Consider the following 15,111-nt stretch of genomic DNA (forward strand, 5'->3'; position numbering starts at 1 on the left):
ATGTATCAATTTTGTATCTAAAGTTAGCAATATTGACTACGGATCTATATTTCAATCCTGCTTACTCTGGGTGACACCCAAAACTAGCCTTTCTGGTACAACAATGAAGAAGCCAGACAGTGCTGATGGCCCATCAGCAAAGACAATGGACCCTGGAAGAACTTAACCCTCCTGTTTGAACATTCCAGACAGCCTGTAAGTAATGGCTGCTATGAATCAGCAAGGTATGCAAGGGCATGTGACCAGGCCACATGACTCTGAACTCCATCTTGGGATGTCAGTGTTTTTCCACAAACTGAATTTAGGACAAAGGGTTCCCGCCATATGCTAAAGCTCTATAAGACAGGGACTGACATCATCTGTTGTTCTTCACTCCCCACACAAGAACACTCCTGGAAACACCTGAGGAACAAAGACTGAACTGGGGGAAGTGCTGGGCTCAGGCTAAAGGGATTTCTAGCCTGAGTATGAAACACCTGGGGATTCCAAGCTGCAAAGCAAACGCAGCTCGTGCCTTAAGAGTCTGCCAACCTTGTACCATCAGCCAGGGTGAGAATTAGCTAATTCATATCCAATCTTTCTAGTAGTTTAGGCTTAGTTTGCGTTTTTGTTTATTTGCTAGGTAATCGGCTTTGATCTGTTTGCTATCCCTTGTCCACTGCAGGACATCCTGACAGGTGGAACTTGGCCCATTAACTTTGTCCTGTCATGGTGACATTCACCCGTCATTGAAAATAAAACCAACCTGCTGAAAGTTCTCGTGGGAAGAAAAGAAATGGGCACATTAGATGGACTGAAGTAAGTGTCTGTGCCTCACACTTTGTGGATTTCATGGTCCCGGTGCACAAAGACTGTCCCAGCATTGCCACGAATCAGCTGGCCTGGTGCTTGGAAAGCTGCCCATTCCCAGTGATCCCCAAGCTCCTGATGCGCCCTCGGACCCCCGGTTCTGTGGCCTGGTGTTACTGGGATCATTTACCTGCACGTGCCACACACAATTTTGCCGTTCCCGTTGCAGGCAGTGGGGCTCTGTTGCTCATCACAGTCACAGTCGCACCGGCCGAACAGTTCCACAGTGAGTGTGTCTGTGAAGCCCAGGGGCCGGATGGTAAAGGACTCGTTTTGGATGCACTTCTTTGCTGTAACTTTCACCTGGAAAGTAATCTGGAAGGAGGTGAAGGAGCCAGGTTATGGGACTGTTTTCTAGGAAAGCATCATGGTCAAGGTGCTCAGGCTACCAGCCCTAGCCTAAATTTGCCTCTGTCCTGAAATGTCCCCTCCAGGAGACAGGTAATTTCTGGAATCGGGTCTGCGGGGTCCCTTTTCAAATCTCTCACTAGAACACAGCAGAGATGGTCAAACATTGGAATTTCTGTCCTATGGGAAATGCTTCTATTTCAACATTTGTTTTTGTCCTGAATCAGGAAAAAAGTCAAAATATCAACCCCCCACCCTACACATACACACACATAAATTAGAAGTTCAGAGAAAAAAACGTTAGGTCCAGAAGGGATGAAACGCTTTGTGTCAGATCAGTTTGACATTAAATAGTGTCAACTAAGCCACCATGTTGTATTGCAGGTGTCTCATGCCCCCATTCTCCTCTATGGGCCAGGCTCCTGGTTTGGACTACATTTCCCATGATACACTGCTGTCATGGGATTCCCATGATGCACCATATTAAGTGGCAAGGCCACAGTACATGGCCTTGTATAGGAGATAACATCTAGCCAGAGAATCCAGTTCATAGGGGACAATGGAGGCACGAGGCACCCAGACTACAACTCCATGATGCACTCCATGAAACAGCTCATGTAGACACAGATTAGTGTCTAACTGACCCAAAATGAAACATTTTGGTTGGATTCAACAAACTGAAATTTTTGGTTCAGGTCAATCCAACCCAAAACAAAGTATTTAGTTTCAGTTTTTCCCAGTTGGAAACAAACAAACAAACAAACAAACAAACAATCTGTAAAAATCAACGTTTTCCAATAGAAACATGTTGATTTTGCAGAAACGACATTTTCCATCAAACAAACATTTGGCTGGAGAATTCCCAGCCAGTTCTGACAGATCACACTATGAAGGCAGTCCTTCCTCAACTGCCATTCAGTGCCCAAGCCTGGGAGGGATTCAGGATTTGCAGGAGATGTTTCTGTTTTGCCAAAATTTTTTGCCGAAAAGAAACAAAGTCCCCATTTTCTGATTCTCCCTCCTGCTGTGACAGGTAACTTCAACCTTAGCTTCACCTGAACATGGCGATGGGGCAGGGAATTGGGTTCTGCTCTGAAAAGAACATACAGGATCCTGGGTTCACTTTGAGCTCTAGAACGTTAGTATTGCTCCGGATCTTTCTGTGAGAAACTAAGGTGACAGAAAGGACTGAGCCAGGGCTCTCCTACCTGATCATGGATCTTGACATCACCACATTCCCCTCTCGCGCCATCCATGGTGGTTTTTTTGCCATGGCAGAAAGAATCGTATGTGATTTTCAAAGAGTCCGGCAAGGTACCATGGTCCAGGATGACTCTGGAGGACAAGTTCTGTGAGGAAAACAAGAAAGAAAATGACACAGAAATATGTCAGCCTCACAAAAAGGGGATCAAATCTGAGAACCGCCTCAGAATAAACATTCCTTGAGGATGGCTCACCTGTGACACAGTGTATTACACCTTCTGCTTTTCCTTTGGGTGTAATTTTAATCAGTTCAATACAAGGTATGACTGAGAGGGAGGACTAGTAAATGAGATCTTAGCTCTGGTAAATGTGGTGGAAATGGGATTGCTAGGGTATGAGTCAGGATTTGGGATGTACAATCTATGCTTTGTTTTGGGGGAAGAGTGGGTCAGTCTTTCCCATCCCAGATCCATCACCCCTGCTCTGTGATAATGAGGCAACATAACTGGGAACGTCAGCTTCGACTCTGCACTGCTCCAAGTCTTTCCAGACGGGGAAATATGTCCATTATTCAATATGAGAGCACACAGTGGAAGGACAAGGAGGAACATTTTGGTTCATGCTCTGTCAGTGACTCATATTTAGTGTGATGTTTGTGCACAGCACTTGCATGAATAATATGTCAGATACACCTCTACCCCGATATAACGCTGTCCTCGGGAGCCAAAAAATCTTACCACGTTAGAGGTGAAACCGCATTATATCAAACTTGCTTTGATCCGCCGGAGTGCGCAGCCCCGCCCCCCCCGGAGCGCTGCTTTACTGCATTATATCCGAATTCGTGTTATAGCGGGTCGCGTTATATCAGGGTAAAGGTGTACTTGGCATGTTAGAATTCTCATATACAAAATTAACGATCTGTGAGTAATTAATTGTTTGCTGCAAAAACAAAGACTGCACTAAAAAATGTGCAGGTGAAAGCCATGTTAATTTCCATTGTCCCTTCCAACCTCTCAGTACTGTTTTTGAAATGTTGTATTTTGCGTCTTATTTATCCTGAGCCAGTATTGATTTTATTTGATACTACTGTATAAGAGCTTGGGATTAGTATTATTACTGGTTTACAACCCCCCTAGTGAACATGGGGCAGTGGGAAGGAAAGTCTCTCCTGTTTACAAGGAAGCAGCTTGATCACACTCTCAAGCAGCTTCCAGAACAGCCAATCGTGGAGGCAGGCACCCACACCTGCAATCAGTAGAGAAAACAAGACCTGCTATAAAGGCACAGCACAGAGAAGGAAAGGGAAGTGGAAAGGCCTGAGGTAGCAAAGGGGTGACAACCCCACACCAGGTTGCCTTCAAGAAAATAGCCAGGAGACTGAAAGAGACTGCAAGCCTTAAAACTGATAACACTCAGTTGGATGTGATGGTCCAGGAAGTGATTTGATTAAGAAGCTGAAACCCCTAGGAAGACCATACTTAGTAGTGGTTGTGACACACTATACCCTATAAAAAGCAACAGAGGGTCCTGTGGCACCTTTAAGACTAACAGAAGTATTGGAGCATAAGCTTTCGTGGGTGAATGCCCACTTCATCAGACGCAAGTGGGCATTCACCCACGAAAGCTTATATTCCAATACTTCTGTTAGTCTTAAAGGTGCCACAGGACCCTCTGTTGCTTTTTACAGATTCAGACTAACACGGCTACCACTCTGTTACTGTACTCTATGTTCACCACTTACATAGGGTTATGATATATTTTGTACAAAACATGCCTTGTGCAGTATCATTTGAAAACTCATAATCTGCTGGACATTATTAGCCTGGTAAAATATGTGTGGCAATTTTGTATGTAAAGTGATGAGTCTCTAATAGATAACAATAATTTTACTTTAACGTGTTACAAAGTTAGAAAAGCTGGCTCAAACTAGTTTTTCAGAGACTTCACACCAGCAGGGTCATTACCTGCTTAATTGGAAATTCACCAGCTGTAAACAAGACATTTACAATTCACCTGAAGGACACCTAGCAGCTCATGTATGCCATGGAACTGCCTGACCCCGTGACCCAGCAAAGACTTTTCCAGTACAAAGGGTTAGATTATAAGGGAGGGGGGGAATGCCTCAGGCCACCTCACCTCTCCACCATATGTTGCTCTGCTCATAACATCAAGGAATACCTGAAGAACACTGAACTAAAGGGAGTGGTCCCAGGCTGAAAGGAAATCCAGCCTGTGAACTAAGAACTGGCTGCAGTATCTGCTATGGTGAGAATGTTGTTTGCTTCAAATCTCATTTAGCTTGGTAAAGTTTAGGAATTAGATTGCAGTGTTGTGGTTTGAGCATTGGCCTGCTAAACCCAGGGTTGTGAGTTCAATCCTTGAGGGGGCCACTTGGGAATCTGGGGCAAAAATCAGTACTTGGTCCTGCTAGTGAAGGCAGGGGGCTGGACTCGATGACCTTTCAAGGTCCCTTCCAGTTCTAGGAGATGGGATATCTCCATTATATATATATTTTTTTATTTGGATTGTAACCAGTTCTGACTTTTATGCCCTAACACTTATCATCACTTACAGTCTAGTTCCCTGTAAGCTGTGTGGCTGCGCAGAAGCCTTATTATCACCACGCAGGCCCTCGGGGAACTCGCCCGGGGGCCAGGGGAGGGGCGCTCCTCTCCTGGCCCCAACCTAGCCTGGCCCCCAACCTGCTGTGGCTGGGGCAGCCCGGATTTGCAACGTCCGGGGCACTCCTTCTCCAGCCCCAACTCTGCCGCGGCCGGGGCACTTGGACCAGCCGGGGCGCCCCTACTCTGGCCTGAACCCAGTGGGGCAGCCTGGCCCGGCCCGAACCCAGCTGCGGCTGGCGTGGCCCAGCCTGGACCCAGCCCTGGCCCGGACCTGCCACGGCGCTCCTCCCCCAGCCTGAACCCAGCCCCGGCCCAGACCTGCTTGGGGGGGTGGAGAAGCCTATCCTGCGGCCCCAGCCCCAGAGCTGCCCTGGCGGGGAGATGCGCCTCTCTCCCCCAGTCCACGTATTGCTGTGGGGAGAGAGAGCTGGGGAGAGTTCTCTCTCCCTGCCAGAGCCCCGGAGCCCCCTCCTACACCCCAACCCCCCCAGAGAATCATAGAATATCAGGGTTGGAAGGGACCTCAGGAGATCATCTAGTCCAAGCCCCTGCTCAAAGCAGGACCAATTCCCAACTAAATCATCCCAGCCAGGGCTTTGTCAAGCCGGGCCTTAAAAACCTCTAAGGAAGGAGATTCCACCACCTCCCTAGGTAACGCATTCCAGTGCTTCAACACCCTCCTAGTGAAATAGTGTTTCCTAATATCCAACCTAGACCTCCCCCACTGCAACTTGAGACCATTGCTCCTTGTTCTGTCATCTGCCACCACTGAGAACAGCCTAGTTCCATCCTCTTTGGAACCCCCCTTCAGGTAGTTGAAGGCTGCTATCAAATCCCCCCTCATTCTTCTCTTCTGCAGACTAAACAATCCCAGTTTCCTCAGCCTCTCCTCATAAGTCATGTGCTCCAGACCCCTAATCATTTTTGTTGCCCTCCGCTGCACTCTTTCCAATTTTTCCACATCCTTCTTGTAGTGTGAGGCCCAAAACTGGACACAGTACTCCAGAGGAGGCCTGTAGCGAGGCGCTGTGGTTCCCCCCGCCCCAGAGAGGGAAGAGACCCTCTGGACGCCAAAGTGGGCGGAGCCAGTGGGGCCTGCGCCCGCCCCCCAGAGGTCAGGGCGCAGGACAGGAAGTACAAAAGCCCAACCCCAGAGCTCACTAGAGACCCGGCCACCAGAGAAGCCAGACGCCTGTGGCCTAGCTCCTGGTGGGGAGACTCCTGCAGTTTGCGGCCGACCCGAGGACTGGCCAGATACCGACCAGGCCCCGGAGAAGCTGTTAAGCCTGCCTGTAGCAAGTTACCCAGAGGAGCTGCCAAGCCTGCCGCTCGCCGGGTACCCGGAGGAGCCCCTGGTGCTCGATTCCTTGGAATACTCCATCCAGACGCAGGGTGTGTGTGGAAGTAGCCCGGCGGCAGCTGACCCTAGTCTGGCTGCAGCATACCCAGAGCCCATGTCAGTGTGTTGCGGTCAGGATCCCCACTGACACAGCAGCGGGCTAGTGCCCCGGGCTGAGATGCAGTGGAGTGGGTGGGCCTGCGTCCCCCCTGCCACCCACCTCGCAGGTGGCCATCTCCCCCTCTCCCAGGCCCTTCGGAGCCAGGACCTGGGCCTCCTAAACTTATTTGTCTGCTCAGCCCCTGCCTGAGGGCCTGAGCCACAGACTCTTTGCCGCCCGCCTTAACCCAGAGCCTGGGCTTATTGCTTAACGGTTTGCTCTGTCCCTGTCCAAGGACTGGAGTGTAGGACTCGCTACTGCCCACCAACCGGGCATGAGTAACCGTTGTTTTGCCTCTGCCGCAGTGGGAGACCCCTAGTCTAGCCAGACTAGTTCCCCGACATAACCAGATGGACGTAGTGAGCAGGGGTGGCTCCAGGCACCAGCGCCCCAAGCGTGTGCCTGGGGCTGCAAGCCGCGGGGGGCGCCCTGCCGGTCGCCGCAAGGGCGGCAGTCAGGTAGCCTTTGGCGGCATGCCTGGGGGAGATCCGCCGGTTCCGTGGTTCGGCGGCAATTCGGCGGCGGGTACGCTGAAGCCGCGGGATCGGCGGACCTCCCGCAGGCATGCCACCGAAGGCAGCCTGACTGCCGTGCTTGGGACGGCAAAATACATAGAGTTGCCCCTGGTAGCAAGGCGGTGTGGTTCCCCGCCGCCCCGGAGAGGGACGAGCTCCGGCAGAACACACACCCCCAGCCTGAGCCCTCACCCCCCTGCACCCCATCTCTCTGCCCCAGCCCTGAGCCCCCTCCCACACTCCGAACCCCTTGGCCCCACCCCCACCCCCACCACATGAATTTAGTTATGTGCACCAATATGGAGATAATGTGTCACACAGGGTCGGGTCACAAATCACCTCCATATTGGTGCACAGAACAAAATTCCTTCTGCACGTGGGTGGTAAAAATTAGACTGTAAGCCATGTTCCCTCTATCTTTTTCTAGTTAATAAACTTGTTTCATTGTTTTATCTAAACCAGTGGGTTTGACTGAAGTGTTTGGGAAAAGCTCTACTCAGGTCAACAGGGCTGGTGCATATTCATCACCCTTTCTTGGAATGATGAAGTAATTTATGAGCTTGTAAGTCCAGTGGGCTACAGAATGGTACAAGAGGCACATTTCTTGGGGACTGTGGGTCTGAGGGTGTCATCTATTCCTGGATGGCTGGGCCTAGCATTCACATACTCAGCTGGTGGCTGTAAGCGAGCGGAGCCTGGAGAGGGCTGCTAGTCACTAGCAAAGCAGTGGCAAAGGCCCCTGGGCTGGAGCGCTCGGGGGACACGGCAGTTCAGGTTGCAGCCGGGGGCATGTCCCAGTGCTATCATGCTCTCAGTGCAGAAGGTCCTTGCCAGAGGGATGAAGAAGGCCTGCCTAAGCATTCACAGGCTACAGGCATAGAAATCAACAGAGACGTGGGGGAAAGGGGTGCAGCTTGTCTGTTTATATTTTGTATAACTGGCTGAGCAAACTACCCTTCCCGTTCCATCCCCCCACCCCCCAGAGGGTATAAGACACACAGAGCTCTTGGTGCAGGCTGCCTGGCAAGGTCCAGAAAGATACATCGAGCACGTGATGTGAAACTTACGTTGTAGGCTTCCTGGATGAGTTGGATGACGTTGCTGGAATCCTCGTGCAGCACCCCCACTGCTGATTTGGGGATCATATCACTGAGCTTCTACCAATGGAGAACACACACATGAAAAGCATCCCCTAATTTAATCATGTGCGCATGCGCACGTACTCGCCCTACACTATGTTGTGCAGCGTGACGATCATTCTGCCTCAGTTTCCCTCCTGGTCTTCCGCTAACCCACCCCACTTGGAACACCTTCTAGGCTAAGCTGGCTTAGCCCTGTGGCTAGGTCACACAGACATTTCATCCCGTCCAGGGTACCCAAAGTCCAAACTCTGCCTTCCCACCTGGGTTCCTACTCCTCTGATTCCTCCCCTGGCCCAGCCTCTGCAGAGTACCAACGCAGCACTGGCTTCCACCTCAGCCTATGTCAGTCACTGTCTCACGCCAGCCCACCTGCCCTCAGGCCAGCTCGGACAGGCAGCATCTTCTTCAGTCCCTGCCCCCCAGCCAGCCGGCTCTCCCACTGCTCTCTCTCCGCAGCAGATGCCAGCTGAGTTCCTCCCTCCCAGCCAGGCCCCTGCTTCAGGCGTGGCAGGGCAGGGATGACTGGCCTCAACCAGCGCACTGACCTGTTTCCGATTCCTGTGGGGTTTGTACATCCCATCTGTGCAAGAGCAGAACAGGAAGCATGAGCTGCGCTAATGTCACAGAGTGGAAGGAGAGACTTGGGCTTCCGGTCGCTTTTCATCCTTGTCTCTCAGAAGCATTAACCCACAACGTTTCTGGGACTGTTCAAGTTCTACTTACTTGGTATATTCCAACCATTCTGCTAGTGACAGCAAAAATGGGCTGAATGTTATTTTCAGCAAGCTTTTGTACCAGCTGGCCGACAGACGGATAGTCCTGTGGGAGAAAGGGAGCAGCAGCAGTGAGTTCATATTTTAGACACGTCTTTGCTATCGGGAAGATAAATGTGCTTGCTTTCCAGACCCACTCACAGAACCAGCATGGTCACGGGTTCTGATGGCGTGAGATACCCTGGGATCTCCTCTCTTGAGCGGGTAGCTGACTGGCTTTTCCTTTCTCCAGCAGAAGACTTGTGGTCCTAGCAACAGACTTAACCACCATCTGTCTGACTTTCCCAGATGTAAATGAGAGAAATAGGAGCAGTCCCCAGAATTAGGGATTTCAATTTCTCCGGTTTGCTTTCCTTGCTGTGTGAGTGGGTTAAAGCATTTCTCTGGGTGGCTGCTATGGGCAAGGCCTGCCAGAGCGTCCAGGACACAATCCCCAACACCCAATTCACTCCTCCATGCTCTAAGAGTAAAACCGGGGTCTGTTTTAGTAACAGAACCCCCCACCCCCCAGAGCACCAGAGGGCCTGCTTTACAGTCTCTTAGGGGGACCCTTGTCAGCAGGTAAGTGCCCACCAGCAGCAGGCTAAGAAATGCAGATTTAACTGCAAACTTTACATTTGGATGCCGTTCACGGGGGCAGAGGGATGTACCAGGGGAGCAGCCAAGGATGGGAAGGGGGTCAAGTGTTGGAGGGGAAGTGGCTCCAGCTAGTCCGCAAAGTGGCTGCTCACTTGGGAAGCCAGGGTGAGTGAGAGCCAAATGCTGCTAAGGACACTTACAAACTCGTTGCTCTTTTTGTAGCTATTGTCTTCCAGGTGGCATAGACCGTCATTAGGGGTCAGAATGGCTCCGAGTTTACCATCCCCAGCAAAATGGAAACCGTCATCCGTGGCGTATACCAGCAGACGAGTGACGTTGCGCCAGCCAATCTTGCCCTGAGAACAGAAAGGATGGGACTTTACTGCAGTGGATTGGTAAGGCCTGAACTACCCCAACAGGGTCAGAGAGAGCCCAAGAAGGGGAGAGCCCAGGCCACCTCAGGAATATGGAGTATCACGTCCTAACGAAAGAGAGACTCTGTGTTCATACCACAAAGAGACAGGACATTAGCATGCAAGTTCCCTGGAAACAGCTGGGGAGTAAGAACAATGCAAGGAAATATACAGACATACTGTGGGGCTGTGTTAGACCGCTCAGCTCAACTGAACAGCCAATGATCAAATATCTGTTCCTTACAGACTGGGGTCAAGTCACCCCCCAACCTCTCTGGGTTCAGATAACTAGCTTGAGCTCCTTGAGCCTCTCCCTAGGAGGCCTGGTGTCTAACCCTTCAGTCATTCGCATGGTCCCTTTGGCCTGGCGTTAGGCCCCTCACCGCCTGGCCACACATGCTCTGGCTCTGAGTCATCCCCACCTGGCAGCCAGCTTAAGCTGGGTGATGGCGACTGGACTTACCCCGCAGACCGCCACCTGCATCATGGCGTCCAGCCCCCCCTCGGGGGCATCGAGGTTCCCCGAGATGGACTGCTTCTGGACCTCCGTCTCAAACATGTTGGCATTTGCAGTGAGGGAGAGGACGTGCTTGAAAGCGAATGGCGGCTGGCAGGTGGTGTCCTTGTTTGGGCAGGGGTTCTTCAGCTTCTCGGGGTGTGTGTTCACGAAAGGCAGCACCGTCTTGTCCACAAAGGAGCCGAAGCCTGGGATGCACAGGGGGACGCAGCATTAGGGAGCAGTGCCCAGTACCACATCCCTCAAACAGCCACGGCCAGCGGCTTGGCGAGTGCAGCTGTGGGGAGGTACTAAACCCAGGGGTCACAATGCTATGGGGCGTGGGCGGAAGGTGCAAGTAACCAGCGCAGGGCAAACGAGAGGTGTCTCTGCGCCCCAACCCCCTTTCCCCAGCAAGAGCACAGAGAGGGGCGGGGGGACTTCAGGCGGAAGGGGTAGGGAGAGGCCCTCACTTGCTCTGGCCCAGGGCCCAGGACAAAAGCTTAATCCACCTCTGGGGACACAGTCAAGCCGTGGAGTGGGAATCTCCTCATGGCCCACTGGTGGCTGCTGCCTCTCCCCTCCCGCTGTGGTTCCTGACCCCCATTCTCCCGTCCTCCTGCCTTGGATGTCACTGGTCCCTCTGTCCTGCTCTCCCCTCCCTCTCTGATGGACCCTGCCCCCAGCTGTCTTTCCCCTGCAGAGGGCTCTGGGTGGGCCACATTTCCCCCAGGGCTGCTGTTTCCGACTGGCCGCCCCCAGTTCCTTCCCCATTCAGCCTGTTTTCTTTGCTGCCAGAGATCCAAATGGGTCGGACATTCCAGCCTGGTTTTAAGTGAAACCTGTGGGGTCTGAGAGCCTGCAGTCAATAGGCTCCTTGCTTGTGCCCCTGGCCGCCAGAGAGAGTTTTGCTAGTGATATCAGCGAGCAGAACCAAACCTGAACGTAGCGGCAGCATCTGAACCAAGCACATATGGAACCAATACTTCTCTTGGCTGCAGCTATGGGCCCCCTTCCCCTCCGCGGACGTGTGCCTGAGCAGAGCGCAGTGCTCTCCATAGAGAGGCTGGGCAGAGCAAGGGGGTGATCCCGGTATGCATTATCCCTGTGCGCTTACTGGACACCTCCTCCCGCAGCCCTGATGTCTCTTCCGGCCTGGCTACTGCAGGCTGGCCGGGTGGCCATTTTCACTGCTGTGCCGTGCGTCTTCCTATGTTCTTGTTAGAACTGGATTTAGCTAGTGGCTCCTCAATGCTGCCAAGAGAGTGCGAGTGCCCAGAGAACCACTCACCGATCTGGCCGGAGCCGGTCATGGAGTTCAGAGCTGCGAGCAGGTTTCCTCCCAGCTTCTTCACTTTCTCCAGGTCATCATGCATGGAGTAGGAGAGATCCATCAGATAGTAGAGGTCAATAGGGTAGCCTAGGGCACGGCGGAAGGTCACATTGAACTTAGCCGGCAGACCTGCCAGGGGAGAGGCAGAGCATGGAAACAGCTCAGTGGAATCACGTGACAGCTGTGGAACACTGTGTCCAGTTCTGGTGCCCACAATTCAGGAAGGAAGTTGTAGAATTGGAGAGGGGTCAGAGAAGAGCCATGAGAACCATGAAAGGATTAGAAAAGCTGCCTTATAGCGATAGACTCAATCTATTTAGTGTAAAATGAAGATTAAGGTGTGACTTAATCACAGTCTATACGTATCTGCAGGGGGAATGAATATTTACGAGTGAGCTTCTGAAGGCAGAGAAAGCTGTAACATGATCCAATGGCTGGAAGCTGAAGCTAGACAAATTCAGACTGGAAATAAGGGGTCAATTTTAAGCAGTGAAAGCAATGAACCGTTGGAAAGATTTACCAAGGATCCTAATGGGTTATCGCCTGCTCCACTGCACGACAGTGACAATTCTTAAATCAAGAGTGGGTGTTTTTCTAACAGATCTGCTCTTGGAGTTATTGTGGTGCAGGTCTCTGGCCTGTGCTATCCAGGAGGCCAGACTAGATGATCACAATGGTCCCTTCTGGTTTTGGAATCTATGAATACCATCCGTAAGATCTGGCCTTTCCTCTCCATCCACACAGCTAAAACTCTCCTGCAGGTTCTCTGCCTCGCACATCTCAATTACTGCAAAATCCTTTTCTCTGGCCTTCACAAATGCCATCTTGCTCTGCTCACAACCGTTCAGAATGCAGCTACAAAGATAATTCTCCTAGCCCATCATTTTGGCCATTTCCCTGTTGTAATAACTTGGCCTACCAATTTACCCCCATTGTGAGCTCAACTATGAGACGTGCATCCGAAGAATGCTGTAGCCCACGAAAGCTTATGCTTTAATAAATTTGTTAGTCTCTAAGGTGCCACAAGTACTCCTATTCTTTTTATGAGAAGTGAGTGAAAGTTCATAAAATATCGCAGTAACCGACAACAACAAATGTTGATGAGAAAAGGTGCAAAAGGGAGAGACAGACAGACTGAATTAATCCAAACAAAAAGCCTCCTGGTCTGACTCAAGGACTGTGGGACCTGAAATCAGTGCACCAAAATCAAGGTGTCAGAAAAATAATGAAAGGATGGGCTATTCCACCCATCACTCCCTTTGGGGTCCTTGAAAGACAAAATTCGGGGGGTGGAGGGGAAAATTGAGCTGTCAAAACCACAATAGTGGATCACTGAAGGACAAGAGAAGAGAAAGGCGTGAGCTTCACCATCATGGCAGCCGCCTCCATCTCCTCGGACCCTGGTGAGGCTGCTGGTGCACCTGTCCTGCTGACCAATGCATCTCATTGTTTCCTTGTTCTCCCAGGTCTGTCTCCATCTGTTGGATCTTCTCTGATATTTACAGCGTAAGATCTTCAGAGCAGTAACTGTCCTTTTATTTCAGAGTAACAGCCGTGTTAGTCTGTATCCGCAAAAAGAAGAACAGGAGTACTTGTGGCACCTTAGAGACTAACAAATTTATTAGAGCATAAGCTTTCGTGGACTACAGCCCACTTCTTCGGATGCATATAGAATGGAACATATAATGAGGAGATATATATACACACTCTCTGTATGTGTGTATATATATCTCCTCATTATATGTTCCATTCTATATGCATCCGAAGAAGTGGGCTGTAGTCCACGAAAGCTTATGCTCTAATAAATTTGTTAGTCTCTAAGGTGCCACAAGTACTCCTGTTCTTCTTTTTGTCCTTTTATTGTGTGTATATCCCTGCACCTAGCACAGTGAGGTCCCGCTCCATGACGGGGGCTCTAGGCACTACGATAATAATTATTGTTATGGTAAAGGCAACTACAGCTGGTCAAAACTTGAATTATTCATTCCAGGGGAAATTCCACCATTTAGGGGAAAAAACTCTCCAAATAGGAATGAAAAGTTGAAATTTCAAAATGTCCTGCCCAACAAAATAAAAACAAAGGGGGGGGGGAGGTTAAACAAAACATTTCATTTTGATTTTGACTTTATATTTATTTTATATTAGTTTTTATTCTGTTCTTATAATATTTTAAAATTAGGGTTTAAAAATTATTTTTAAATTATCAAATACAATAACTGGTCATGGTTCAATAGCTGGTATAGTAGTTGGTATAATATAATACAAGAATATACCTTTCTAAATGGAAACTCATTTTGAAATGAAAAATTGAAACATTTTGTTGTGAAACGGAACATTTCGACCTTATTGAAACGCTTCCATTTTTTCTGAAATGAAATTTCATCGAAAGCGACATGTTCCTGCCTTTATAAAATTGAAGGCAATTTCAAAATGAAAAGTTGTTTCAAATCCAACAATCTAAATGTTTCATTTCAACATTTTCAAAACAAAGCAGTTCCATTTTTTGGAATATTTTTTAGGTTTTATTTGGACTGAAAATATTTAAAAAAATTAACACGAAGCTGCCTAATGTTTCAGTTAACCCGAATCTGCAGTTTTCACTAGCAAAAAGTTTCAGCCAATTTTTTTTTTGCCCAGTTTTACTCATATTCTTACAACCATCTGTAACACATACTAGGCATGCTTGTAACATGCTTGTAACACCTATTCATTATTCATCAGCTCCTAAAAAAACCTCCGTATATAGTGCAATTGTCAATGGTGATGAGGCTCATCCCTTGGACGAGACAGTGGCTCTGAAGGCTGTTGTGTTTGCAGGCGCTCTCCAGGAGCACTGTTGGTTGGTCTGACTCTTTGAGACCTACAGCAATGGCTAACACTGTCTGTAAAGAGGCTCTGTCCCAGGCAGGAGAGAGTACATCTGCTTTGATGCTAGGGAGATGGCTGGGCCCTTCGCCAGCTGGGTTCTTTCACATATTTGGAAAACGAAGGAAATTCATGTACAACGAACTGCGTTAAGGTGGAGATAAGGTCAGTGTCACACAACAGGGCCTTGTGGCCCCTGTGTCTTTTCAGACTGAAAGCCCCAAACTCCTCTCCACACAGCCCTGTAAAGAAAGTTACTGTGACAAGAGAAAACTCACCACAAACTTATGAACCACAGGGAATGCAGAGTTAAGGTGCTGCTTGCCACACCCCACCAGCCCGCGGCCTTAACTCTGCCCCATTGGGACCACTCTAGGAACTGGGCTTATCACAGGATTTTACTCCTACCAAACACAAGAGGCCATTTTCTTGGAACCCCCCACAGCTCTAGCCAGGACTCGTGTTCCTACAA

General features: G+C 49.9%; 1 protein-coding gene across 2 annotated transcripts in view; it reads right to left on the reverse strand.

Annotated features, from left to right (window-relative positions):
* Positions 1–15,111, reverse strand: part of ITGB2 (integrin subunit beta 2) — a 57,376-nt gene that overhangs the window by 6,773 nt on the left and 35,492 nt on the right. For both annotated transcript variants that reach the window (XM_054044539.1, XM_054044541.1), the window contains 7 exons: positions 11,733–11,903; positions 10,409–10,650; positions 9,733–9,888; positions 8,904–8,999; positions 8,106–8,195; positions 2,406–2,546; positions 980–1,164 (listed from right to left, as the gene is read on the reverse strand). In XM_054044539.1, the coding sequence (XP_053900514.1) occupies positions 980–1,164; positions 2,406–2,546; positions 8,106–8,195; positions 8,904–8,999; positions 9,733–9,888; positions 10,409–10,650; positions 11,733–11,903 (1,081 nt within the window). The remainder of the gene's footprint in view (positions 1–979; positions 1,165–2,405; positions 2,547–8,105; positions 8,196–8,903; positions 9,000–9,732; positions 9,889–10,408; positions 10,651–11,732; positions 11,904–15,111) is intronic.

This window comes from Malaclemys terrapin, chromosome 11 (genome assembly GCF_027887155.1).
Source record: "Malaclemys terrapin pileata isolate rMalTer1 chromosome 11, rMalTer1.hap1, whole genome shotgun sequence".
NCBI classification, from domain to species: Eukaryota; Metazoa; Chordata; order Testudines; family Emydidae; genus Malaclemys; species Malaclemys terrapin.